This window comes from Plecotus auritus, assembly GCF_963455305.1.
Source record: "Plecotus auritus genome assembly, chromosome: 8".
In the NCBI taxonomy this organism is placed as follows: Eukaryota; Metazoa; Chordata; class Mammalia; order Chiroptera; family Vespertilionidae; genus Plecotus; species Plecotus auritus.
The window spans coordinates 65,144,125-65,171,628 of record NC_137782.1 but is presented as its reverse complement, the minus strand read 5'-3'; the positions used below and the strand labels follow the sequence as shown (position 1 = coordinate 65,171,628).

General features: G+C 50.8%; 1 protein-coding gene across 2 annotated transcripts; it reads right to left on the bottom strand.

The window, feature by feature from the left end:
- Positions 1-885: 885 nt before the first annotated feature.
- On the bottom strand, positions 886-25,512 carry RBCK1 (RANBP2-type and C3HC4-type zinc finger containing 1). Of its 2 annotated transcripts, XM_080686308.1 has the most exons (12): positions 24,884-25,512; positions 23,446-23,590; positions 13,550-13,643; positions 13,248-13,446; positions 11,512-11,630; positions 11,263-11,436; positions 9,990-10,150; positions 8,917-9,028; positions 5,010-5,189; positions 4,273-4,371; positions 3,805-3,948; positions 886-2,861 (listed from the first exon to the last, which is right to left on the bottom strand). In XM_080686308.1, exons 1-12 carry the CDS (start codon positions 24,903-24,905, stop codon positions 2,781-2,783), a joined length of 1,530 nt encoding a protein of 509 aa, XP_080542434.1. In that variant the 5' UTR covers positions 24,906-25,512; the 3' UTR covers positions 886-2,780. The 2 variants fall into 2 exon arrangements, with proteins under 2 accessions (XP_080542434.1, XP_080542435.1); XM_080686309.1 differs by lacking the exon at positions 9,990-10,150 and having other exon boundaries at positions 24,884-25,351.
- Positions 25,513-27,504: the final 1,992 nt, after the last annotated feature.

Here is a 27,504-nt window from a genome sequence, read left to right as displayed (position 1 = left end):
TTCACAAAGGCTCTCTACTTGCTAGCAGTATTCTTCCCAGACTTACATATGGTTGGAATTTGCCCAGGAGCCTTTGTGAGCCAGCAAGGCTGTGGGCTTGCCTCCCACTTCCTGCTTTTGAATGAGTGGCTTTCATACCAGCCCAACACTAGAGGAAGACACATGCAGCTCTGACATGGGCTGTGCGCACGTCCTCCACTCCCTGCCCATAGCAGCAGTGGCGGCGCTTTGAGCAGTGGGCTTCCACTTGCCTTTTCCTGTCTGGGAGACAAAGATTACGTCACAAGTATATTTGGGACCTCTTGCTGCTTCCTTAGGTAGGTGGTTTGAGTCCAAAGCTCATGGGGCTTGGTTTCAAGTCTGCTCTAGCCAGTTGGTGATGGATTCTCAAGAGCTGGGGCCTGGGCCTGGGGTGGCCCCTTGGGAGAGGGTGGCACTTCCCCTTGACCCTGCAAGAGAGAGCACTTGTGAACCTCACCCCCTGGTACATTGAGCGTGGCACTGGAGGCTAGAACCCTGGGGCTGCCCTGACCCCCCCATTTTGGCTGCAGCAGACTCACTCCCTGTGCATGCTGGCATGGATGGAGTGGGCCGAGGGAGAAACGTAGCCAACGAAGCCCCTTCTGCCTGTCTTGTATTTATTTTGATGCAGCCACAGGTAAACCAACACCTCGTAATATTATGGGGAAGAATGGCAGGCATTGAAAAGATCTGTGTTAGCAGTCTGCATCCTCTGAACCAAGAGAATTGTCTCTGCTTTTCTCTTGTGCCCTAGCCCCTAAGGCAGAGGTGGGGAACGTCCAGCCCTCAAAATCATTTGGTCTGGCCCTGCCAAGGCATTAGGGGTGAGTTAAATGTTTGACCAAATATAGCAGGCTAATTTTTCAAAAACATTTTTATTGATTTCAGAACAAGGAAGAGGAAGAGATAGAAATATCATTGATAAGAGAATTATCAATTGGCTGCCTTCTGCACGCCTCCCCACCAGGTATTGAGCCTGCCACCCAGGCATATGCCCTGACCAGGAATCAAACAGTGACCTCCTAGTTCATAGGTCAATACTCAACCACTGGGCAACACCAGTGGTGCTAGCAGGCTAGTTTTTAAGTTGCTAATTTTGTATGGCCCATGAATGATGTTATATGCAAACGGCCCTTGGCAGAAAAAAGGTTCCCCATCCCTGCCTAAGGGACGCCAAGATGGACCCCGGCAGGAGAGGAGGGAGGAAGGATGTGGTAAGAGAGAGCGCTCTGCCCTGATACGGGCCCCATCTTACTCCTGTGGTCCAGGTCTCAACCTCTGTGTCCTCCAGGTCAGTGGCTCTGCCTGTGTCTCGCTCAGAGTGGGAGGCTGCCCGAGCGTGCCCTCGAGCCACCACAGCCGCTCTGAGCCAGCGCTGGCGAAGCAGGAAGGCATTCATGTTCTCTGATAGCTCTGCTCACAGTGCCTGTGGTCAACTCCAGTCTTGGCCTCCAAGGACAGGGTGGCATTGCGTTTCCAGGGGTTAGAATAAGCACATTGCCCCAAAACCACATGCCCCAACTTCTGGAGCCTGGAGTCCAGGCCTTGAACAGCAGAGACACGCTCTGCCTCTTTGATGATGACCCATGGCACAGCTCAGACATGTTGGCCATCAAATACCAGGTCTCACGGGAAGGGAGTGAGTCCAAGAATGCAGTAAAACTTACAGAATGAACACCCAGAACTCTTTTTATTAATCCCTGACCAACACAAAAAGGAGACTGATAAATATTGCTGGACCAATGCTGTGCCCTTTTTACCTGAGATGCTAAAGTTAGGATGGGCAGCATCACCCCTCAATTGCAGCAGTTTTACCTGATCCTGAAATGTTTGTTCCCCGACCTTGGATGCCCACTGAGCGGCAGAGGGAACAGCAAGCCTTTCCTGCCAGCCTACACCTGCTGCCTTGGCCCCTTCTGCCCCTCCAGCCCACACGGATCTGCAGAACCTGCTTTGTGGCCTCTCAACACACTGCAAACTTCCCCTGTGCAGGCGAACGACTCAAGAACATCCTACCCGCTCAAGCTGGGCACAGGGATACACTTCCTGCTGCAGTTTCTGGAGAGGCTGGGATCCTGCTTTCTGCAGAGTCCCAGCCCTTGTTCCTCTCCCTCAGACGTCACACTCATCCCTTCCTGGAAAACCATCTTAATTAGCTACACAAGCAGCAGAGAGGGAGATGTGGAAGCTGGGCCAGATGAGCTGTGCTTTAGAAACTGCTAGGTCTCCCTCATGACTCTGAACAGGATTAGCAGCAGTTCTTAGAGGCCCCATGCCTCCAACAGCAAAGCCAGAGAAAAGTCAGCCCAGAAAGCCGACGGGAAGTGGCAGGCTGTGAGTGCGTGGTATTCAGGAGACCAGGTGGTGGGTGGGGTGGGGATGTATGGACTCACACAGGGCTCTCTTGGAGGCTCTATCCAGCAAGGCCTATGGCCAGGGCTGTGTTTAAGGCTGGGCCAGGCAGAGGTGGGAGCCACAAAGAAGAGATGAAAGGTCTGGCCAGCAAGCCCCAGGGAAAGGGCAGAGACACTGGGACAGAGGCGGCTATGGACAACAGCCAGCTCAGGTGGGGCCCTTGCAACACCCACAACAAACAAGGCCGCCATGCAGCTCAGAGGCCGTGGGCTCTGCTGGGTCCCTGTCTCAGCCAAGCATAAAGGCATCTCCCAGGCCAGAATTCAGAGCCAAAGCACCTGCCCTGTCCCACAGCAACTGTGGACCTGGGGCTGGGTCAGCATGGGGACTAGGCCATCTTCAGCTCAGTGACAGTTCTGACAGCTGGGGTGGCAAGGAATCCCATTCACCCGGCAACGGCAGCCCCCGCTGGTGTCTCCAGGACCCTACAGAATGGGGGAAAGAGGTCAGGGCAGGGAAGACAGTGGCCCCATGATATTCCATCACACCAAAAACACTCCAGGCCCTGCTTCTAAACGGGCCCTCGGCCTCAGCAGCCTGATGGAGGCCATCACGAAGGCCTTTCTGGGCACCCAATTACATGGCCCCAATCTGCCTCCCCCGAGACCCAGAGCAGGGAAGGAGCTGATGGATCTCTGCATATTCTGGAAGGGTCAGGACATGGCAGCATGAAAAGGGCTGCTTCCTCCACCTCCACTGTCTCAAAGCCTGTCTGTAACAATGACCCCCCAATTCCAGGAACACACCCCTAATTTGATAGCTGCCACATATGAAGTGCTCACAATGACAGGCATCCTGCTACGCCCATTTCTTACCGTTTTTCATTTGATTCTGACAATAAGCCTAAGTAAGACAGGCCCAGCTATCACCTCCATTTTCCAGATGAAGAAACTGAGGCTCAGAGAAGGCAGTCACAGCCTAACCCACACAGCCCACGTGTGCCAGAGCCAAGGACCCGCGCCACCTCTGACTCCACACTGAGCCCTTCGTCACTGTCCTTGGGCAAGGGCTGTGACTTTTTTTCTGTGAAGAGCCAGACGGTGATTTCCGGCTTTGCAGGCCACGCCGTCTGCCTTTGGATCACAAAAGCTGCCACAGACTCCATGTAAAAGAATAAGCAGGACTGTGCTCCCCTAAAACTTCACTTATGGACCAAAAAAATTGGATTTCATGTGATTTTCACGTCACAAAATACTCTCTTCATATTTTTTAACCATTTAAAAAGTAAAAAATGTTCTTACTTCCCAGGCTGTACAAATACAGGCGGGGAATTGGATTGGGCTGTAGTTTTCCGATCCACACTTCTGGGCAAGGCCCACAAAGGCCCCCTCCCCACCTCTCCTGAGCCTCTGCTCCCTAAGGACTCACCCCTGGGCCCCAGCGCGGGCCCTTGGTGACCCAGCAGATCTCGGTGTGGCAGACAGTGCAGCGGATCCAGTCACAGCCATCCTTCTTCTGCACCACGATCTGGCACTGCGGGCAGTGCATGGCCTCGCCCTGCTGCAGCATGGACTGGGGCAGAGCAGGGGCTGACGTTGGGGCCAGGCGGGAGCAGCGGCCCGGCCTCGCTCCCTCCCTGCGGCCCTCCCGACTATGGAGGAAAACCGCGACTCTGCTGGAGTGTGGAATCCCTCTCCTAGGCTCCCTGTTTCTGAGGTCTCCTCCCTCCACCCAGACACTTGTCCTGCTGCTGGCCACCTGAGCACCCATCCCGAGCCCCAGCTCTGGATGGGAGTGATGCCAGCAGGGGGGCCAGAGCCTCCAGGGCCCATAAACCACAGCCCTTCTAGCTCCCAAAACTCAAATCCCCAGGTCCTCAGCCCTTCCCAGCCTCACCCTCAGCATCTCCGTCGTCTGCCGGGCGGCCAGGTCGTTCTGAGCCCGCAGAGCAAGGTCATCCTGGTACTCCCTGCAGTTCATGTGCTCGTGGATGGCCTGCAGGGAGTGGGGAGCTCGAGATGAGAAGGCTCCCGTTAGGAATCTGGGAGAGGTGGGGGACAGAGCAGGCACCCACACAAATACATAATGCCTCTAGGTGTTGTCACTGACTGGGCCTCACGTTATAAACCATACACGCACTTTACAGAAGACACTGAAGCCAGGGAGGTAAAGCCAAGGTCGGCATGTATAATAATATTTACCTATTTATTTTAAGTCCTGATGGGCACAGAAACCCTCAACCACCTCTCCCCCAGGCTGTGGCCCCTTGTGCCTAGCTAGGTTGAGACTAAGCCTGCGTAGGGTGACTAGGCTCAGACCTGTCTACTTTCACCAGTCTCTTTAACCATCAACTGTTGAGATGACAGGGGCAGGGACAAGTTGGGGTCAAGGCTCAGTGTGTGGTTAAGGTTCAGTCCAGGGCCACGGCTCAGTCTAGGATGAGGTTCCATCTGGGATGGAACTTAGGGTCAGGGCTCAGTTGAGGGTCAGGGCTTGGTCCAAGGGCCCAGGCCAGGCCCATCAAGGACATGCAGCTCTAAGTCATGACAACCAGGCCCTTCACAGAACAAGCACTGAAGGGCAAGAGCTCCTAGCAGGACTAGGTGACTAAGCAGCGTGGGTCCCCATCCCACCTTGCAGAGCAGGCAGTTGACGCGGAAACACACGGGGCAGGTGAACTCATTGACGTCATCCTCAAAGAAGCACCACCCCTTGCAGTCCGGGGTCTTGCAGTGGTAGCTGAAGGCACTGCGGTTCTCGGCGATGGAGACACCCAGGTCCAGAAACCGCTGGTAATCCTCAGGGGTCAGCAGCTGCCAAGACCATAGCCTCAGTCTCTGGGACTCAGATCACCTGCTATGCGGCTCTCCCTGCCACAGAATATGCTCCTGGAAGCCCCCAATCCATAAAGTCCCACCCAGCCCCAGGCTCGTTTCTTCTCGTCAGTATTTAAAAACTCCATTCAAAATGTAGATTAATGTTCTGGAGAGGCATGGTGGTGATGGCTGCACAACAGTGTGAATATACTTAATGCCACAGAACTGTGCGTTTAAAAGTGGTTAAGATGGTAAATTTATATACATTTTACCACAATAAAAAAAGAAAGAAAAATATGGACAAAAATAATAACAAGTAACGCTGGGGAATATGTGGTTAAACTAGTGCCCTGGTACATTTCACTCTGAGAAAGCAATGTGGCAGTAACATGTCAACCACCCAAACTTTTCTGATCTTTTGGGACTCACTCCTCTTCTACAAGTTTATCCTAAGAAAATAATATTAAGAAGAAAGAGACACCATGCAAAATGTTCCCTGAAGCATTACTTACGAACTGAGACATTGGAATTAAGAGGTATAAACAGGATCTATGCCATAGAGACAATAACCTTTAGAAAGACTTTGTAGCAAAATAGCAAAGGCTGCCCTAGCCAGTTTTACTGAGTGGTCAGAGCGCTGGCCCACAGACTGAAGGGTCTTGGGTTCATTCCGGCCAAGGGCACGTACCTCAGTTATAGGCTCCATCCCCGGTGCTGGTCAGGGCAGGGGCAGGAGGCAACCAGTTGATATGTCTCTTTCACATCAGTGTTTCTCTCTGCTTCTCCCCCTCCCTTCTACTCTCTCTAAAAATCAGTGGAAAAAATATCAAGTGAGGATTAACCAAAAAATAAATAAAATAAAAAAATAGCAAAGGCTGTTCTAGCTATGCTAATTATTACCAGTAAAAATCATGCCCGGCCGGCATGGCTCAGTGGTTCAGCATTGACCTATGAACCAGGAGGTCATGGTTTGATTCCTGGTCAGGGCACATGCCCAGGTTGCAGGCTCAATCCCCAGTAGGGGGCATGCAGGAGGCAGCCAATCAATGATTCTCTCTCATCATTGATGTTTCTCTCTCTCCCTCTCCCTTCCTCTCTGAAATCAATAAAAAAAACATATATATATTTTTTTAAATCATGCCTACATTCTATATCTTGATTGGGGTGGTGGTTACAAGAGACATTTGTCAAAATTCACCCAATAGTACACTTACAATGAGTGCATTTTATTGTATGCAAAGTGTACCTTAATGAAGTTGATTTAAAAAAGGAAAAATATCATGTCTGCCCAGAGACACCAAAGTTAACAGAAGAAAAATGCAATCAGGGATCTGCTGGGATGGTAGGGTCGGGTGGCTTTTCTTTCATTCCTGTTCTAGTTCTATGTGGTTTAGACATTTTTTTTTAAAAAACAACCTGCACTGCGTTACTCTGCTGATCCCCGTCCCTTTTACTCACTGCCACACTTGATCACTGTGAGACTCTCAGGGGCTCCAGGCAAGCATGGGCCCTGTGCCCCTTGGCATGGGAGGACTGCACAGGGAACACCTCTGGGCAACGACTATGGGTACCAGGTCATAGGGACTGACCCTCCAGGCCCCAGAGAGGAGGCCTCAGCAACCTTCTAGAGCTACCCTTCTCAGAGACCCCACAGAGGAGATAAAAATGGGGCTGCTCTTGGGGTTAACTGTGGAAGTTCTCAAGTTCTACCCCTCTGTCGGCCCTTTTTCCCTTGAGGCAGAACTCCTTGGGCTCCACGAAATGCTTGGTGAAGTCAGAGGGTCACAGGAGAGGCAGGAGTGATGGGGAGAAACAGGGGTCTGGTGTATGTACCTGTGGGGTCCCCCATTTGGACCTCAGCCACCTTGGCCATGCCTCATGTTTTTGCCTGGGTATCCGAAGATGACCAGTTCTGGGAAGGCCACTGTCCAGCAGTTTAAAAACCATAAATTAAGCCCAACAGTCCACTTTACAGATGGGGAAATGAAGGCCCAGAGGAGGGAGAGATCAGTCAGGGAAAGAATCTGATAATAGCATTAACAGCAATAGCACACACACACACACACACAGGTACATACACAGACAGCACTGTGATAGACTGCACACACAAACACAGGTGAACACACAGACAGCACTGTGATAGACGGCACACACACACAGGTGCACACAGCACTGTGATAGACTGCACACACACACACACACAGGTGCACACAGCACTGTGATAGACTGCACACACACACACACACAGGTGCACACAGCACTGTGATAGACTGCACACACACACACACACAGGTGCACACAGCACTGTGATAGACTGCACACACACACACAGGTGCACACAGCACTGATAGACTGCACACACACACAGGTGCACACAGATAGCACTGTGATAGACAGCACACACATACACACACAGACAGCACTGTGATAGACAGCACACACAGGCACATAGGTGCACACAGCACTGTGATAGACCGCACACACAGGTGCACACAGCACTGTGATAGACTGCACGCACACACACACAGGTGCACACACAGATAGCACTGTGATAGACTGCACGCACGCACACACAGGTGCACACAGATAGCACTGTGATAGACTGCACGCACACACACACAGGTGCACACAGATAGCACTGTGATAGACTGCACGCACACACACACAGGTGCACACAGACAGCACTGTGATAGACGGCACACACACACAGGTGCACACAGATAGCACTGTGATAGACGGCACACACACACAGGTGCACACACAGACAGCACTGAGATAGACGGCACACACACACAGGTGCACACAGACAGCACTGTGATAGACTGCACACACACACAGGTGCACACACGCACACACACACAGGTGCACACACAGACAGCACTGATAGATGCTGGAGGAATGGCCCCAGTTTGTTGATGTCTCCCTGACTCCATGCTCATGGGTGTCTGCTTCTGCACAGAATCTGGGCTTGAGCCTGTGACTTGCTTTAGCCAGTGAAACAGCAGCAAGTGTGAAAGGAGCAGATTGGAAAAGCACTCCTGCACTGGGGCTCCCCTCTGGCTGCTCTGGGAACTCGGAGACCCTACCACATGAGCAGCCGGGCCAGCCTGCTGGCAGATGGGAGACCAATGTGGAAAGAGGCCCAGCCATCCCAGCCATCGCAGATAAGCCCATCATAAGCCAGTCCAGGACAGCTGTCCACCAGCTAAGCCCAGATGAGGTCAGCCAGGCCCAACCTGGACCAGAGGAATCGTCCAGATAAGCCCCACCGAAATTACTAAGTGGCAGATTCATGAGCTAAACAAATGGTGGCTGTTGTAAGGCACTACGTCTGAATGACCTGTTACACAGCACAAGGTAACTGGTAAGCACTTACCATATGCCAAGCACTACTCCCGATTCCTTACACAAATCCTTTACAACTTTGAAATAGAAATAACGCTAACTTTGCCCTTCATTGAGATGAGAACACTGAGGCACACAGAGGCTAAAAATCTGACTGGAGGTCACCCAGGCCCACTAACTGCTTGGCTGTCTTTCCTTCATAAGGGGGTTTCTTGACTAGCTACCTCCCCCAATTCCTGTGGGCCCCCAGCACCCCACACAGAGAAGGCTCTTGATAAATGTCTGCTGCCCGAGACCGGCACCTGAGCCAGTTCCCACCTGCCGGCTCAGGGCCCAGCTCCCTGGGACGAGATGTGCCCCTCCCCGCCCCCAAGCTTACCGCCCGGATCTCCCTCTCCAGCAGCTTGCCCGAGCACGAGTAGGTGTTGTCAATGAAGGGGCAGGCGACCTCTGCCTCCTGGCTGTTGCGGATGGTGCCTTGCAGACACTCCCTGGGAGAGGGATGGAGTGGAGGTGAGGGTCATCTGAACCCCACCCACCGGGACTCCACCCTCGCAGGGTGAGCCTGTCCCCAGGTGGGTTTCTCCTCAATGTCTCCCTTCCGTCCCACCAACCCGTCACCATGGCCTCAACTCCTGCCCACCCCACTGCTCTGGTCCAGGTCTCCGTCCCACTCACCTGGAAGACAGCAGTAGCCCCCTCCTGGGCTCCCAGTGTCCCCCACATTCCCCCCCAGTGGCTCCCATCCTGTCCTGCTCAGGCTCAGAACAAATCCAAACTCCTAACTGTGCTCATAAGCAACCCCATGACTTGCCCTCCCTAACACCTCTCTGTCCATCCGTCTGCTCCAGCCACACTGACCCCTGGTTCCTGTAGAGGCCAGGCCCATCCTCACGCCAGTGCCACCTCCCAGGGCTCCCTGGCCCCCTGCTGGAGCAGGGCCCTGTTATAATCCACTGGTGCCTGGCATGTCACAATTATAGTTAATCGTGATTATGTGATGACTAATCGGCCTCCCCACTGGAATGACCCCAGAGGGCAGTAACTGAACTTTTTGATCCCTCCTGGATGCCCAGGCCTAGCAGGCCCTGGCACCCAGGGGCTGCTCACCAAATGTCAGGACGTGTTCTCCACAGCCCAGGATGGAGGGGCCGGGAGAGGAGAAGCCTGGGAGGGGGGCAGACTGCCCACCAGCCAGGTGCAGGGCGAGGTTGGCTCAGGTGGCCAGGGCTAGGGCCTCAAGCTCTGGAGCCAGAATGCCTGAGCTGTATGGCACTGAGCAAGTTGCTGGCCTCTCTGTACCTCACATTTCTCCCCTGCGAAATGGGGAGACAATGCCTGACAGGATTTTGTGGGTGTCCAATGAGATGTGAGAGCACACGATCCACCCCCTTTCTGCCTGGTTAATTGGTGGCCGGGACCCATGCTGCGTTGCAGGGGTGGGGCCCGCACCTGCAGAAGGCGTGCAGACACTCCCGCAGCACCACGGCCTCGCCGGGCGCCAGCACCGAGTAGCACACGGGGCACTCGGCGGGCTCGGTGTTCAGCACCAGGCTCCTCTGATCCAGCTGGACGTGCTGCAGGTAGTTCCCCTCCTGCTGCTGCTGCTTCCGCTGGGCACACGGGGCGGGGCCATGGGCAGGTCAGGGTCTCGGGGATGGGTCAGACCAGGAAGGGGGCAGGACAAGGGGTCCTGGTCAGATCCCAGAGAGGGGACAAGGCTGGGAGAGTCAGGATTCCCAGGTAGGGGTGGCGGTGGCTGGGCAGTGGGCATGAGCGAGAGCTGCTGGGAAGGGTGAAGCCCGGAGCAGGGCCAGGCAGAGTAGCCAGGGCAGGAGGGAGGCCAGGCAGGGGCAAGTTGGAGCTGCAATCAGGAGTCAAGCCAAGCCAGGGAGCGATGGCGGTAAGGAAAGGCCAGGGTCTGAGGAGGCAATCAGAGGTACCAGGGCTCACATTTCTGCCAAGCTGAGCAGGCGGGGCCAAGGGCTGGAGGTGGGGCAAAGTCAAGGTCACAGAGTAGTCAGGGGTATGGGAAGGGGAAGTGATGCTATGGAGCAGAGCAAGGCGGGAGAGGGGAGGAATCTGGCCAAGGTTGTAGATGGACCAGGAGTGAGATCATGGCTCGGTGGGTAAGGACAGCAATGGGGCCAAAGGAACGAGGTGGAGGATGGGGCATCCGATCAGAACAGGGAACATCAGGGTCAGGTACCTGTGTGAGCAGTACTGACAGGACGGGACTATAAGAGGGACGGGCCAGATAGTGGGGCCAACCTCCAGAGAGCAGTGAGGGGCTGGGTCCTGAGGTCACAGGAAGTCAGGGGTGGGATACAGCCAGAGAGGCAGGGTAGACAGGAATAGTAGGACCCAAGGTGAGGTCACAGGTGGACGAGGGGGTGGCAGGTGGGACACGGTCAGGGTCTCAGCCAGGATGTTGGAATCCCAACCAGGCACACCTGTATGCACAACTGGTGTGTATGTCAAAGCGAGGGGTGGAACCACAACCCACAGGGGGCAGGACAGGAGAGCCTGGCTGGGGCCACAGCCAGGGAGCAGGGCCTCAGCCCCAGGAGAGGGAGGGTCAGTCAAGTGCAGGGTCAGTGCCTGCGGTCTGTCCAGGAGGGGCCAGGCAGCAACTGTGGAGGAGCAGGGTATGGAGGGCCTCCCTTCCTGGCTTCCTCCTCCCGGTCCCGTCTGCAAGTGTCTGCCTGGGGACATCCCTGCCCACCTGCTGGTACTGGCGCAGCGCCTCCTCCTCGCTGGCCAGGCGCGCTCGCTCCTCCGCGTCCGGCTGGTACGAGGCGGGGACCTGGTAGGTCTCAGGCCTCGCCCGGCAGCACATCTCACAGCCGGGTCGGGTGGGCTTATTGATGAAGGTACAGCCAGGGCACTGCCAGCCCACCTGGGGACAGAGGGGCGGTGAGCTCAGCGCATTGAGGGGCCAGGCAGGGTGAGTCAGGGACCAGGGGCGGCTTACCGGTGGGGGCTCAGGAATGGTGTCAGGCCCCTGACCTGGCTCCTGGGGGGCCCCAGGCTTCGGAAGTGCCGGCTCCTGTGGGCCCCTGGGCTGCAGCGTGAGGTCCTTAAAGCCCAGATCTGGGAAAGAGGGTTAGAAGTTGGTGGATCCCTGCAACCCACTTCATCCACAACCCCTAGCCAGCCAGGACCCACACCCTGCACCCCACTCCCTCCTATCCTCTCCCTCCTCCCTGGAGGAGTCTCCAGCTTGGTCCTACCAGGTGGACCCAGACCTGGCTGAGTGTCCTGGTGCCCACAGGGTCAGAGTCCCTCCTCCACCCACGAGTGCCCCTGTGTCCTGGGGGCTTAAAAATCCTGCCTAACAACCACCCTCTTGTGCTCCTGCAGTGAGGTACCTCGATGGACAAACAGCACTCCTGAGCTGGACCTGTCAAAATACTGACTCTGATCCATTCATGAGACACTGGACGAAAAAACAAAAACTGGACTCAACACATCAGTATCAGGAGGGTCAAGGGAAGACTGAGTAGACCAAGGACTGAAGGGACGGAGAGGACAGCTGAATGCCAGGGCTTTTGTTATAAAGGACATCCATACTAATAAAAGGGTAATATGCTAATTAGACCACGTCTTCCGGATGTCATTCCAGACATCCTGCCTGACAAAGCCAGGGCCAGAGGGAAGCCAGCCCGCGTCCCAGGCGCCTACGAGCAGCCGGAAAAGGGAAGCCTGGGTCCCGGGTGCCGCAGGGAAGCCGGTGCCGGCAGCCAGGAAAAGAAATGCCTACTCTTGCACAAATTTTCATGCATCGGGCCTCTACTTAGTACATAACAGTGCTATATCAATGCTAACTTTCTAAATTTGATAGCTGTATACGGTAATACAAGAAAATGAGTCTTTTTTTTTTTAAAGGAAACACACACAGAAGTATTTATGGGAGAGGGCTATCATGTCTGCAACTTACTCTCAAAACAGTTCAGGAAAAAATTATTTATACCCATACCAATAACTTTAATAAATAATGTTATGGAAAGGTGATAAAGCAGAACAAATATGGGAATTTGTTATACAGTTATTTATATTATTTTGTAACTTTTCTGTAGGTCCGAAATATTCAAAAGTATAAAGCAGCCCTATCCGGTTTGGCTCAGTGGATAGAGCATCAGCCTGCAGACCAAAGGGTCCCGGGTTCGATTCCAGTCAAGGGCATGTATCTCAGTTGCAGGCTCCTCCCCAGCCTGGGCCCTGGTCAGGGCTCCTGCAGGAGGCAACCAATCGATGTGTTTCTCTCACATTGATGTTTCTGTCTTTCCCTCTCTCTTCCATTCTCTCTAAAAATCAATGGAAAAATATCCTCAGTTGAGGATTAACAAAAACAAACAACAAAAACAAAATAAAATAAATAATAAAAATGTGAAGTAAAAAATTTAAACACTAGTAATTATTATCTTATCTAATTTACAGTTAGAAAACTAATGAGCAAAGACAAGAAGGGCCTTGCCAAGACCACCCAGCTGATAAGTGCCAGAGCCAGGACTGAACCCAGCCCCTCTGCCCTAGGCCGCTGTCCCCAAAATGGATCCCGAAATGACTCCCTCCCGGGGTGTCCTTTGTCCTCTCTTCCCCACCACAGGGAGGGTCCTCCAGGTGACCTGACCAAAAGCCCAGGGGCTCTGCTGCCTCGAGTCCCATGGCCTCCGGCGAGGCCCCTGTCACTCAGGAGCAGAGCCTCACCTTCCAGCATCCGCAACTGGCGCTCCCGCTGCAGCTCATGAGGGTTGAGGGAGGTGTTGCAGGCTGACAGCAGGTAGAGGTAGGCACTGTCACCATTCCGCCGCACGCCATGTGAGTGCAGCGTCTCCTGGTCCCGGGCCAACCGCTGCCCAATCACCCATTGCTGCAGGGCTGGCGGGAAGCCATAGTCCAGGAACACCTGGAGGGGGAGGGGAGAGGGGGGGTGGGAAGGGGACCAGAGAAGAGTCAGAGCAAAATGGAAAGCCTCCGTCCTGATGTCTCCCTTCAGGCTCCTCACTCACCATGTCCTTGAGGGAAGCCACTGTCATGTCAGGACGCACTGTGAGCCAGATGGTGACAGTGTGCATCTGAGGGTCCTCCACACTCACCCACAGCCTGCAGAGAAGAACTGGGGAGTAACACGGGCTCGGGCTGCAGGTCCCACCTCAGCCGCCAGCTATTCACATGGACATGTTTGTACACTTATGCATGACATGAACACACACACACAAGCCCCCCCACACACACACCATCCCCCCGTCTGTGTCAGGGGCCTCTCCTGGATTCTTGCACCCCTGTGCTTCCTTTATCAGAACCCACTGCTTAAGCCCCTCCAATGGCTCCACAGTGCTCCTAGAATAAATCCACACTCACTATGCACCCAAGGGCCTCTGTGATTGACCCCTCACTACCTCTCTGACCTCTCCTATCATTCTCTCCCTTGCTCCCTAATGAAGTCACCCACAGTTATTATTTACCATATGTCAAGACTCTGCAAAGCACTTGACATGCATTAACTCACTTAATCCTCTCAACATACCCATAAGGCAGGTACTGTTGTTATCCCTAATTTACAGATACAAACACAAGCCCAGCCCTAGCCGGTTTGGCTCAGTGGATAGAGCGTCGGCCTGCGAACTGAAAGGTCCCAGGTTCAATTCCGGTCAAGGGCACATGCCCAGGTTGTGGGCTCGATCCCCGGTGGAGAGCTTGCAGGAGGCAACCGATCAATGATTCTCTCTCATCATTGATGTTCCTCTCTCTCTCTCCCTCTTCCTTCCTCTCTGAAATCAATAAAAATATTTTTTTAAAAAAAAACACACACAAATGTATAAAAAAAAAAACAAAACATGAGCCCAGACAGGTTCCCGTGACTTTGCCAAGTAAGCAATTAATAACTGTTAGAGGCAGGATTTCCATCCAAAGAGTCTAATTCCAGAAGCATAAAAAGGGGAAGCTAAGCCTTACCCCGTTTGGCTCAGTGGATAGAGCGTTGACCTGAGGACTGAAGGGTCCCCGTGCTGATTCCAGTCAAGGGCACGTACCTCCGTCCCCTGCCCTGGTGGGGGCTGGGGGTGGAGTGCAGGAAGCAACCAACTGATGTGTCTCTCTCACATCAATGTTTCTCTCCACCCCTCCCACTTCCTTCTACTCTCTCTAAAAATCAATGGAAAAATATTAACAACAAAACCAAAAAAAGGGGCGGGGGGGGGCGGGGACTAAGATGAAAAACCAGAAATGAGGCCAGAAGAACCGGTTAAATTAGGGTACAAAACAATAACAGTAAAGTCTACTTCCTATCTTCAGAGAGATTTGGGAGAACACTGCATCCATAAAGCAAGAACAGCAAGAAGCAATCATAAAATGAGGAAGAATTCCTGAAAACTTACAAAGTGACTCCAGATTAACCTAGCCTTTAGATCCAACTACAAGTTCACAAGAAAAATGGGAGATATTAAATGACACACTGAGGAGGCAATTAATAAATCCAGAATGTAGGAAATTTCTAAAAGTCAAAGACCAGTTTTCTTAAAAAACTAATGGCATAAAAACAGAGGAGAATAAAACAGGCTTAGACAATATTAAGAAACGCTGCGTGTAGATCTCATTTGGTTCCTGAATGGAACAAACCAAGTATAAAAAACAGTAATGAGATAATTAGGGAAATTTGAATATAAACAGAGTATTAGGGGATGTAAAGGAATTAGTAATTTGTGAAAATGGTTTTGAGGTTATTTTTAAGTCCTTACTTTTTAAAAGATACCAAATTATTCAGGAATGAAATAATATCTGAGATTTGCTTTAAAATACTCCAGAAAATACTCTCAAAATTCCTCAGGATAATGATTTTCAACACCCAGCCAACTATCAATGAAGTGAGGGCAAAACATAGACATTTTTAGACATGTAATTTTAGACACATAAAGACTTGAAAAGTTTAGCATCCCCTTTGCCATACAAAAGGTTTTGAAATATAAGAAATAAGAATAGCCTGGCCAGCATGGCTTAGTGGTTGAGCGTTGACTTATGAACCAGGAGGTCAGGGTTCAATTCCTGGTCAAGGCACATTCCCGTGGTTTCGGGCTCAATCCCCAGTAGGGGAAGTGCATGAGGCAGCCAATCAATGATTCTCTCTCACTGATGTTTCTACCTCTCTCTCTCCCTTCCTCTCTAAAAGCAAAATATATATTTTTTAAAAGAAGTAAGAATAGCTGAGTCTGATGCTAGAGAATGGAAGAGAACTAGTAGGGAATTGAGAACTTCACCTTCAAAACATCAGTCTTTAAACAATAGGGGTTTTGAAACATAGAAGTGTATACGTTTTCAATTGCACTACTTAGTCTACAGTGAATAATATTTCCATAATCAAAGTACTATACATGCTATTTTAGTGGGTTTAGTATTTTAGAATCAACCTAAAGGCAAAGCATAGGAGTCTGAATTATAGTTAGAAAGCAAAATCTAAAAGCTATAACTTTAGCACCAAAACAAAAAAATACAGGTGGAGAGGAAAACCAAGATGGCGGCATAGGTAAACACCTAAACTGCTGCCTCACACAACAATTTCAAAACTACAACTAAAAGACAAAACGGACATCATCCAGAACCACAGGAAGGCTGGCTGAGTGGAAATTCTACAACTAGAAGGAAAGAGAAAAGCACACTGAGACTCAGAGGAGCTGCAGGAGGCAGAGGTACTGAGATGTGCATGTGGAGAGGACTAGCAACTGAGTGCGCGGCTGGCTTTCTCAAGCAGGAGGGAGACAAAAGCTCCCGACTGCACTGAACTCCAGTTCCAGGCGAGACTCTGGGGACCCAGACTCATACGGGGTGAAACTGGACTGTCTGGCAAAGGGCGGAACTCGAGGGTGGCTTTCTCTCAGAGGTGCTTGCAGCGACTACCACAGGACACTGAGACACAGGGGCCTATTAGGGCAGGGCTGACGGGAAACCAATGCTGTCTGCTCCGCCTGAGACTCCGCCCCGTCCAAGCTGAGCACAGAGGCTTTTGCAAGTCTTGTCTCATAAGGGTGTCTCCAGCACAGAAGTTCTCCCAGTGCAGAAACAGCTGATCCTCACAGCCAATTGGCCTGGAGGCCAATTCCTCCCAGTGATACCAACAACAATCAAGACTTAACTACAACAAGACTGTGCACACAGCCCACAAAGGGCTGCACCAAGAGTGTCCACCTCAGGTAACTGGGGAGGCTGAGCCACTGGGCCCTATAGAACACCTAGCACACAAAGCCACTCTATCAACTCAGGGAAGCAGCCAAAATGCAAAGACAAAGAAACAGATCACAAATGAAAGAAATGGAGGAAAGCAAACAACTGGATATAGAGTTCAAAACCACGGTTATAAGGTTTTTCAAGAATTTCCTAGAAAAGGCCGATAAATTTAGCGAGACCCTCGAGGATATGAAAAAGGACCAACTAGAAATTAAGCATACACTGACGGAAATAAAAAATATTATACAGAGATCTAACAGTAGACTAGAGGATCACAAGAATCAAGTCAAAGATTTGAAATACAAAGAAGCAAAAAACACTCAACCAGAAAAGCAAAAAGAAAAAAGAATCCAAAAATATGAAGATAGTGTAAGGAGACTCTGGGACAACTTCAAGCGTACCAACATCAGAATTATGGGGGTGCCAGAAGAAGAGAGAGAGCAAGATACTGAAAACCTATTGGAAGAAAGAATGACCGAAAACTTCCCCCACCTGGTGAAAGAAAGACTTACAAGTCCAGGAAGTGCACAGAACCCCAAACAAAAGGAATCCAAAGAGGACCACACCAAGACACATCATAATTAGCTCTAATCAGTTTGGCTCAGTGGATGGAGCGTCAGCCTGCGGACTCAAGGGTCCCAGGTTCAATTCCGGTCAAGGGCATGTACCTTGGTTGCAGGCACATCCCCAGTAGGGGGTGTACAGGAGGCAGCTCATCGATGTTTCTCTCTCATCAGTGTTTCTAATTCTCTATGCCACTCCCTTCCTCTCTGTAAAAAATCAATAAAATATATATTTAAAAAACAAAGACACATCATAATTAAAATGCCAAGAGCAGAGAGAAACCAAGATGGCGGCATAGGTAAACACCTAAACTGCTGCCTTGCACAACAATTTCAAAACTACAACTAAAAGACAGAACGGACACCATCCAGAACCACAGGAAAGCAGGCTGAGTGAAAATTCTACAACTAGAAGGAAGGAGAAAAGCTCACAGAGAATTGGAGGTACGGCAAAGGGGCTTTGTGCGCGCAGAGAGGAAGGGCAGCTGAGAGCTTGGCTGACTTCCTCTGGCGGAAGGGGGAAGGAAGCCTCGGACCGCGAGCTGGGAAAGGCAGAAGTCTGAAGGCGCACACGGGCCAGTGCGCACAAAGGCTGCGGAGGTAGCCATAGGCTTTCCCTAGTGAAAGGGAGTCAGAGGATCCTGACTGAGCCCCAGTTCTGACTGCAGTGAACCCCGGTTCCAGGCGAGCCCCTGGGGACCCACGCTCTTGTAGGGGGAGTCTGGACTCTCGGGCGGAGACTCAGGAGCCGGGGAAGGCGGAAGACTGAAAGTGCGCACACGCGCCGCGCCGGTGCGCACAAAGGCTGCGGAGGTCGCCACAGGCTTTCCCTAGTGGAGGGGAGTCAGAGGATTCTGACTGCACCGAGCCCCAGTTCTGACTGCAGTGAACCCCAGTTCCAGGCGAGCCCCTGGGGACCCACGCTCTTGTGGGGGGAGTCTGGACTCTCAGGCGGAGACTCGAGCTGGGGAAGGCGGAGGACTGAAAGCGCACATGCGCGCAGGGGCGGGGCTGACAGGAAGCCAAGACTGAGACTCCACCCCATCCAAGCTGAGCACAGAGGCTATTGCAATTTGGCAAGTCTAATCCTATAAGGCTGTCTCCAGCACCGGGCTTCTCCCAGCATAGACACAGCTGATCCTTACAGCCAACTGGCCCGGAGGTCAATTCTTCCCAGTGATACCAACAACAATAAAGACTTAATTACAACAAGGCTGTACACACAGTCCACAAAGGGGTGCACCAAGAGTGTCCACCTCAGGTTAACTGGGGAAGCAGACCCACTGGGCCATATTGGAAACCTAGCACAAATATCTACCTTACCAACTCAGGGATTCAGTGAAAATGCGGGGTCAAAGAATCAGATCACAAACGAAAGAAATGGAGGAAAACAAACGACTGGATATAGAATTCAAAACCACCGTTATAAGACTTTTTAAGAATATCCTAGAAAAGGCCGATAAATATAACGAGACCCTCGAAGATATGAAAAAGGACCAACTAGAAATTAAACATACACTGACTGAAATAAAAAATATTATACAGAGACCCAGAAACAGAATAGAGGAACACAAGAATCAAGTCAAAGAATTGAAATACAAAGAAGCAAAAAACACTCAACCGAAAAAGCAAAAAGCAAAAAAAAAAATCCAAAAAGTTGAAGATAATGTAAGAAGACTCTGGGACAACTTCAAGCGTACCAACATCAGAATTATGGGGGTGCCAGAAGAAGAGAGAGAGCAAGATACTGAAAACCTATTTGAAGAAATAATGACCGAAAACTTCCCCCACCTGGTGAAAGAAATAGACTTACAAGTCCAGGAAGCCCACAGAACCCCAAACAAAAGGAATCCAAAGAGGACCACACCAAGACACATCATAATTAAAATGCCAAGAGCAAAAGACAAAGAGAGAATATTAAAAGCAGCAAGAGAAAAACAGTTAATTACCTACAAGGGAGCACCCATACGACTGTCAGCTGACTTCTCAACAGAAACTATGCAGGCCAGACGGGAGTGGCAAGAAATTTTCAATGTGATGAATAGCAAGAACCTACAACCAAGATTACTCTACCCAGCAAAGCTATCATTCAGAATTGAAGGGCAGATAAAGAGCTTCACAGATAAGAAAAAGCTGAAGGAGTTCATCACCACCAAACCAGTACTATATGAAATGCTGAAAGGTATTCTTAAAGAAGAGGAAGAAGAAAAAAGTAAAGAGAAAAAATTATGAACAACAAATACATATCTATCAACAAGCCAACCTAAAAATCAAGTGAATTAAAAACCTGAGGAGCAGAATAATCTGGTGAATATAATAGAATCAGGGGCATAGAAAGGGAGTGGGCTGATAATTCTCAGGGGGAAAGGGGTATGGGGGGGTTCATGAAGAGAATGGACAAAAATCATACACCTATGGATGAGGACAGTGGGGGGGAGGTAAGGGCAGAAGGTGGGGTGGGAAAGGGGTGGAGGGGAGCTATGGGGGGAAAAAGGAGAAATAATTGTAATAATCTGAATAAAGATTTATTTAAAAAATAAAAATAAATAAAAAAAAAAATAAAATGCCAAGAGCAAAAGACAAAGAGAGAATATTAAAAGCAGCAAGAGAGCCGAAACCGGTTTGGCTCAGTGGATAGAGCGTCGGCCTGCGGACTGAAGGGTCCTGGGTTCGATTCCGGTCAAGGGCATGTACCTTGGTTGCGGGCACATCCCCAGTGGGAGGTGTGCGGGAGGCAGCTGATCGATGTTTCTCTCTCATCGATGTTTCTAGCTCTCTATCCCTCTCCCTTCCTCTCTGTAAAATATCAATAAAATATATTTAAAAAAAAAAAAAAAAAAAAAGCAGCAAGAGAAAAACAGTTAGTTACCTACAAGGGAGCACCCATATGACTGTCAGCTGATTTCTCAACAGAAACTATGCAGGCCAGATGGGAGTGGCAAGAAATATTCAAAGTGATGAATAGCAAGAACCTACAACCAAGACTACTCTACCCAGCAAAGCTATCAGTCAGAATTGAAGGGCAGAGAAAGAGCTTCACAGATAAGAAAAAGCTAAAGGAGTTTATCACCACCAAACCAGTATTATATGAAATGCTGAAAGGTATTCTTTAAGAAGAGGAAGAAGAAGAAAAAGGTAAAGAGAAAAATTATGAACAACAAATACATATCTATCAACAAGTGAATCTAAAAATCAAGTGAATAAAAAAATCTGATGAACAGAATAAACTGGTGAATATAATAGAATCAGGGGCATAGAAAGGAAGTGGACTGACAATTCTCTGGGGGAAAGGGGCGTGGGGTGTGTGGAAAGAGACTGAACTAAAATCGTACACCTATGGATGAGGACAGTGGGGGGGTAAAGGCAGAGGGTGGGGTGGGAACTGGGTGGCGGGGAGCTATGGGAGGAAAAAGAGGAACAATTGTAATAATCTGAACAATAAAGATTTATTAAATTAAAAAAAAAATACAGGTGGATCCGGGGAGAGGGGCTTCCCTCACACCAAGCAATTCTCAGACACCTCCAATTCACTTCAGTACTTGCACTATCTACCTGGAGATAGCGTCAGCTCCACAGGGTAAGGGCTCAGTTCTATAAGACGGTCCCTCCCCATTCAGACCAGCCCCGCCTTGGACTTCAGACACCAGTTGCAAGTCCAGGTTGTCACATGTACTTCTGACCAACTGGCTGTAAATCAGAAATTTATATGTCTATATAAAAACCTAAACACAATTGTTCATATCAGCATTATCCATATTAGTCAAAGAGTGGAAACAACCTAAATATCCAATAACTGATTAACAAATAAAGAAAATATGGTGTATCCACATGATTATTATTCAGCAATAAAAAGGAATGAAGTTCTGATACATGTTACAAACTTAATGAATTTAGAAAAGATGATGCTAAGTGAAAGAAACCAAACATAAAAAGCCATATATTATATGATTCCATTTATATGAAATTTCCAGAATAGGCAAATCGAGAGACAGAGACAGAGAGAGAGAGAGAGTGAGAGAGAGAGAGAGAGAGCAGATTAATGGGAGCCTAAGGATGGGCAATTGGGGAAAGGTAGGGAGATGAGGAATGACTGCTAGTGAGTACAGGGTTTCCTTACAGGATGACAAAAATATCCTATAATTGATTGTGGTGATGCTTTGTATAACTCTAAATGCAAAGCCTTGAGCTATACACTTTAAATTGTTGAACTGTAGGTCAATTACATCTCAATAATACTGTAAAAAAATAAAATGGGATCATCTAGCAAAAAGCAGGAAAAAATAAATAAACACCAGTGTTTCTTGAGTGATTAACATGTACCAGGCACCGTGCTGTGTTTCATATCAAGTTTTGGTCTCCTGGAGCAAAGCCTCTCTTACTTCTCTTGCTAAAAGAACCTCTGAGTTCTTGTTGGTTACCTGGCTCCATTTCACAACCTCCCTTCAGGCTGAGTATGGTATGAGAATACGTTCTGGTCCACAGGAATTAGTGGGAGAAGTGTGTGTCACTTTCTGAGCTGTGCTCTTAAAAGGACTGTGGGAGGGGTTACTTCCCTTCCTCCTCCTTGCTGATAAGAGTGCTGACGTGATTAACCAATGTCACCACAATAAATTCAATTTAAAAAAAGAATGCTAATGTAATGACTGAGCTGGAATCACCATGCAGGACCATGATGGGAACCTCAGAATGGAGGCCATGACTGACAAAACAAGAAGCATGAGGCTCTGAGGACCACAGGAGCAGACCACATCTGGAATACCTGCCATCAAACTTGGTTATGCCACTGTTCTTACGTTTTTTTCTGTTATATGAGCCCTAACATACTAGCATACTAATATACCTCCTAACAACCCCATGAGACAGCTACTATTATTGCCCAATTTTTTAAATGGAAAAAAAACAAACAAACAAACAATGAAAACTCTGAGAGGTGAAATGATCTGCCCCAGATTTCACCGTTGATTAGCGACAGAGTTGGGGTCTGAAGCTAGGTCTCCTGACACCCCGGAACCTTCGATGAAGAATAACTAACTATTCTAGTGGGGCTGAGAGTCCTGAATTCTTACTGGGTTGGTGAAGACTCCACGTAGTTTGAGGTTATCCTCTTTGATCCATTCCATCAGGCTATGAGAAGGAATCCTGACGCCCAATGGATCACCAAACCCGTCCACAAGCACAGGGAGACATGAGGGTCGGTTCTCACGGTGCAGCATGGAGAAGGTGCAGGACTCTCCCGCGCCACCGTTACTGCTAATGTAAGTAACGTGTGAAAATTCTTACCTGATAAACAACTTAGGACAGTCACGTCTGCGTAAAAGTGTCCTTTAATTTGCTGAAACTAGTTGTCTGAGGTTGTTTCATGAATGCACTGTCAAATAATGGACGTTAAAGTGTAATAATGTTTGAAGACTATTTAAGTGATGGATGGTGTATCTCCTTTCTCATAAGGTAAAAGCTTTTGTCTTTGCTTTATCTTATTAGGGGGTTTTCTATGTCAGTGTTTAAAATGCTGTTTGGCCGAAACCGGTTTGGCTCAGTGGATAGAGCGTCGGCCTGCGGACTGAAGGGTCCCGGGTTCGATTCCGGTCAAGGGCATGTACCTTGGTTGCGGGCACATCCCCAGTGGGGGGTGTGCAGGAGGCAGCTGATCGATGTTTCTCTCTCATCGATGTTTCTAGCTCTCTATCCCTCTCCCTTCCTCTCTGTAAAATATCAATAAAATATATTTTAAAATAAATAAAAATAAATAAAATGCTGTTTGGTAGCCCAGCTGGCATGGCTCAGTGGTTGAGCACTGATCCATGACACAGGAGCTCACAGTTCAATTCCTGGTCAGGGCACATGCCCGGGTTGTGGGCTCGATCCCCAGTAGGAGGTGTGCAGGAGGCAGCCAATCAATGATTCTCTCATCATTGATATTTTTCTCTCTCTCTCCTTCTCTCTTCCTCTCTGAAATCAATAAAAATATATTTTAAAAATAAAAATAAAATGCTGTTTGGTATAATAGGTATAAAATAAATTCTGTAGAAGAGGGAAAAAAAATAACTGTTCTATTGGCAAGAATATATTATGGCCCACTAGGGTACAGCAAGCCCTATGTCCCTGGCCAGCCATGCACTCCTCACCTGATGTCCTGTGTTGGGGAGATCTCAGGCTTCAGGTGCACACTCAGGGGTACCCGTTGCTCTGCCAGCCAGGTGGCACACTCCATCGCCACCTGCTCGTCCCCACCTGCCACTGCTCGGCTGAGTCTCAGGGCCATCTCCTCGGCTAAAATTCAACACCGTGGAAGCAAGTTAGCACAGGGTTTATTTTTCAGGATCTGGGGATGAGGGAGTGAGAAGTAGGTGATCCTTTTACATGCTGCTTCCTCTGTCATCCTGGTGAACTCCTACATATCCTTCAACACCCAGCTTAAAAATCCCCTTCTTGCCTGGCTAGAATGGCTCAGTGGTTGAGTGTCGACCTATAAACCAGGAGGTCAGAGTTCGATTCCCAGTCAGGGCACTGGGGACGTGCAGGAGGCAGCCAATGAATGATTCGCTTTCATCATTGATGTTTCTATCTCTCCCTCTCCCTTCCTCTCTCTGAAATCAATTAAAAATATATTTTAAAAAAAAAACAAAAAAAAAAACACCTTTCTCTGGGAAGTCTTCTCTGATACTCCCCAGTCCCCCTCCCTGCTCATTTGGTTCTATTTTTCCTTCATACTCCCAGGTCCCCCATACTTCCATTCATTTATCTGACAAGCATTTATTGAACTCCTACTGTGTACCAGCCACTGTCCCAGAAACTGGGATTCAGCCAGTGAATTAGCTAAACACAGTCCCTCTCTTCATATGTTTCACCCTGGTAATTACACAGACAACAAGTTTAATAACGGGAAAAAATCAGATTGTAATCCATGCTGTCAAGGAAATAAACAGGGTAAGGGGATTAGAGAAGGCCTCTAGGAGGAGGTGACACTGAAGCTGAGACCTGAAAGAGGAGCTGGATATTTCAAGACCCAGTTGGGGAAGAGTGTCCCAGGTAGAGAGAAAGGTAAGGGCAAAGGTCTTGAGCAAGAAAAGGTTGGATTAGATCAGAAAGAAGCGGGTGGGGGGTAGGGGGCTCCAGCAGAATGAGCAAGAGAGTGAATAGAGGAAGACTGTGAGGTCAGCCAAGGCAGCAGCAGGGCCTTGTGGGCTATCCAGGGCCCCAGGCTTTCTTCCAAGAACACGGAGGCGCACAGGAGGGTTTGAGCAGGGTGGTGACAGGGGGCAAGAGGCGAGTCAAGGGCCCTTGGTATTCAGGTCAGCGAGGTCTGCCCATCCCCAGCCTAGGAGGTTTGCTGTGTCCTCTAGGCGCTCCCATCGCGGCTCAGAGCTGGCCCACGGAGGCCTCGCGTAAATGAATGACCAGGCACCTCCGGAAGTAGCCGGGCCCCAAGGGAGGAAATGAAGGGCAAGTGGGCAGTGCCCTCTCCCAGGCCTTTCTTGGCAGGGGAGGCTGCGTCCGGGCAGCACCTCCCTCCTCCCCGCCCCCCCCCCGGGAGTTTCCCAGGCGCCTCCAGGCTGTGCCCACCTTTCTTGGTCTTCTCGTCCATCTGGCGTGGTTGCTCCCATCACCCCAGGCGGGGCCGCAGCTCCGGGAAAGGCTAGTCCAGGTCACCGGGGAGAGGGCGCGCGACCAGGAGCAACGCAGCCCGGCCCGTGGCCGCCGGCGTGGCCCGAGCCCTCTCTGTGCCTCGCTGTCCCCGGCAGCCGTCGGGTGGCATCACACTCCCGCGCACCGGGGACGGGGCCTGGGGTAGGGGGCCAGCCGGGACCCCGCGTGGGAGGTGAACGGTCAGGAAGCTCCGAGCCCGGTCCGCAAAGGGCGACAGAAAAAATGAGACACGCCTGGTGTGCGGGGGCGACTCCCCGCAGCCGGGACGCGGGAAGCCCGGGCAGGGCCCCCACTTCTCCCTGCGGCGAGCGCCCCCCGGCGCCCGGGAGTTCAGCCAAACTCCCTGCCCTCTGGTCCGGAGGAGGAGGAGAGCAGTTTCGGCGGAAGAGAAAGTGAAAGTGGCGGCCCCGGAAGTGGGGCGGGAGAGTGTCGCCAGATCCGGGACACCTTACCCCCGCGCCGGCCCACCCTAGGCAGTCCCGGGGGACGCCGCCCGCACCCCCCGAGCGGACTCCGACTCCTCACCCTTCACGCCGCAGCGCCGCGGGGGGAGGGGCGGGGCCGCGGGCGGGGTCGGCCTCAGCTCAGCCGAGCCGCCGGCACGTGGTGGGCAGACGTGGTCCTTCGCTTTGTTTGCAGAGAGGAAAGGGAGACTCCGTTTAAGAGCTGCCCAAGGCCAGAGTCGGAACCCACCCTTAGCCAGCCAGGCTCTGCCACCTCTCCGCGATCACTCTCCGCCTTTTATTGGGCCGCTGATGAAGTTTGCATTTGCTCGCCACAGGCTGGACGCGCTTTGCATCCGCTAGACAGCCTGTCCCTTAATTTTCCTTCCACCCCTCACCCCATAGGATCATCAGGTTACCTGTGGGCTCCACCTGCAGAAGAGATCCAGAATCTGTCACCTCTCATCTCTGTCCCACCCCGCCCCGCTGTTCCTCCATTTCTCCTCTGGTGTTTTGCAACAACCTCTTAATGGGCTCCTTGCTTCTCCTTTTGGCCCCTAGTCCATTTCCCACCCAGCTGTCAGAGGGCCCTATTAGAATGTAAATCAAGCCCTCACCGACTTGGCTTAGTGGATAAAGCATCGGCCTGCTGACTGAAGGGTCCTGGGTTCGAATCTGCTGGGTTGCAGGCTTGATCCCTAATAAGGAGCATGCAGGAGGCAGCCAATCAGTGATTCTCTCTCATCATTGATGTTTCTATCTCTCTCTCCTTCTCCCTTTCTCTCTAAAATCCTATCTAATAAAAGAGTAATATGCAAATTGACGGTCATCCAACACACAAGATGGCTGCCCCCATGTGGTCAAAGATGGCTGCCCCCATGTGTACACAAGATGGCCGCCACAAGATGGTCAGCAGGGGAGGGCAGTTGGGAGGGACCAGGCATGCAAGGGAGGGCAGTTGGGGGCGATCAAGCCTGAAGGGAAGGGCAGTTGGGGGGGACCCAGGCCTGCAGGGGAGAGCAGTTGGGGGAGACCAGGCCTGCAGGGGAGGGCAGTTGGGGGGGACCCAGGCCTGCAGGGGAGGGCAGTTGTTGGGGGGACCAGGCCTGCAGGACAGGGCAGTTAATGGTGATCAGGCCTGCAGGGGAGGGCAGTTGGGGGGGGACCAGGCCTGCAGGGGAGGGCAGTGTGGGGGGACCCAGGCCTGCAGGGGAGGACAGTTGGGGGCAGCCAGGCTGGCAGGGGAGGGCAGTTAGGGGCAACCAGGCTGGCAGGGGAGGGCAGTTAGGGGTGACCAGGTGGCAGGGGAGGGCAGTTAGGGGCAATCAGGCTGGCAGGGGAGCAGTTAGGCATCAATCAGGCTGGCAGGGGAGTGGTTAAGGGGTGATCAGGCTGGCAGGCAGAAGCGGTTAGGGGCAATCAGGCAGGCAGGCAAGCAAGCAGTTGGGAGCCAGCAGTCCTGGATTGTGAGAGGGATCCCAGATTGGAGAGGGTGCAGGCTGGGCTGAGGGACACACACCCCCGTGCACAAATTTTGAGCACCGGGCCTCTAGTCGATAATAATAATAATAAAAAAAAAATTGTTCCAGCCCTAATCGGTTTGGCTCAGTGGATAGAGCGTCAGCCTGCAAACTCAAGGGTCCCAGGTTTGATTCCTGTCAAGGGCATGTACCTTGGTTGCAGGCACATCCCCAGTAGGGGGTGTGCAGGAGGCAGCTGATCAATGTTTCTCTCTCATCCACATTTTTAACTCTCTATCCCGCTCCTTTCCTCTCTGTAAAAAATCAATAAAATATATTTTTTTTTAAAAAAAAGAATGTAAATCAAACTATGTCACTCCTCAAAACAGTCCCAATAGTTCCCATCTCATTAAAAATAAAAGCTTAGTAAAAGCCTGTAAAGTGCTTCCTCTCCTTTGACTTCTCCCACCTGGAGAAGCATTCAAGCCGCCCTGGCCTTCTAGGTTCAGGGACAAGGTAGACTGTACACCCACCTCAGGGCCTTTGCATTTGCCATAACCTAAATATCTTCATGGCTTGCTCTTTCCCTTCATTTTGGTCTTTACCTGAAAGTTTTCCCTGTCCACTCTACCTA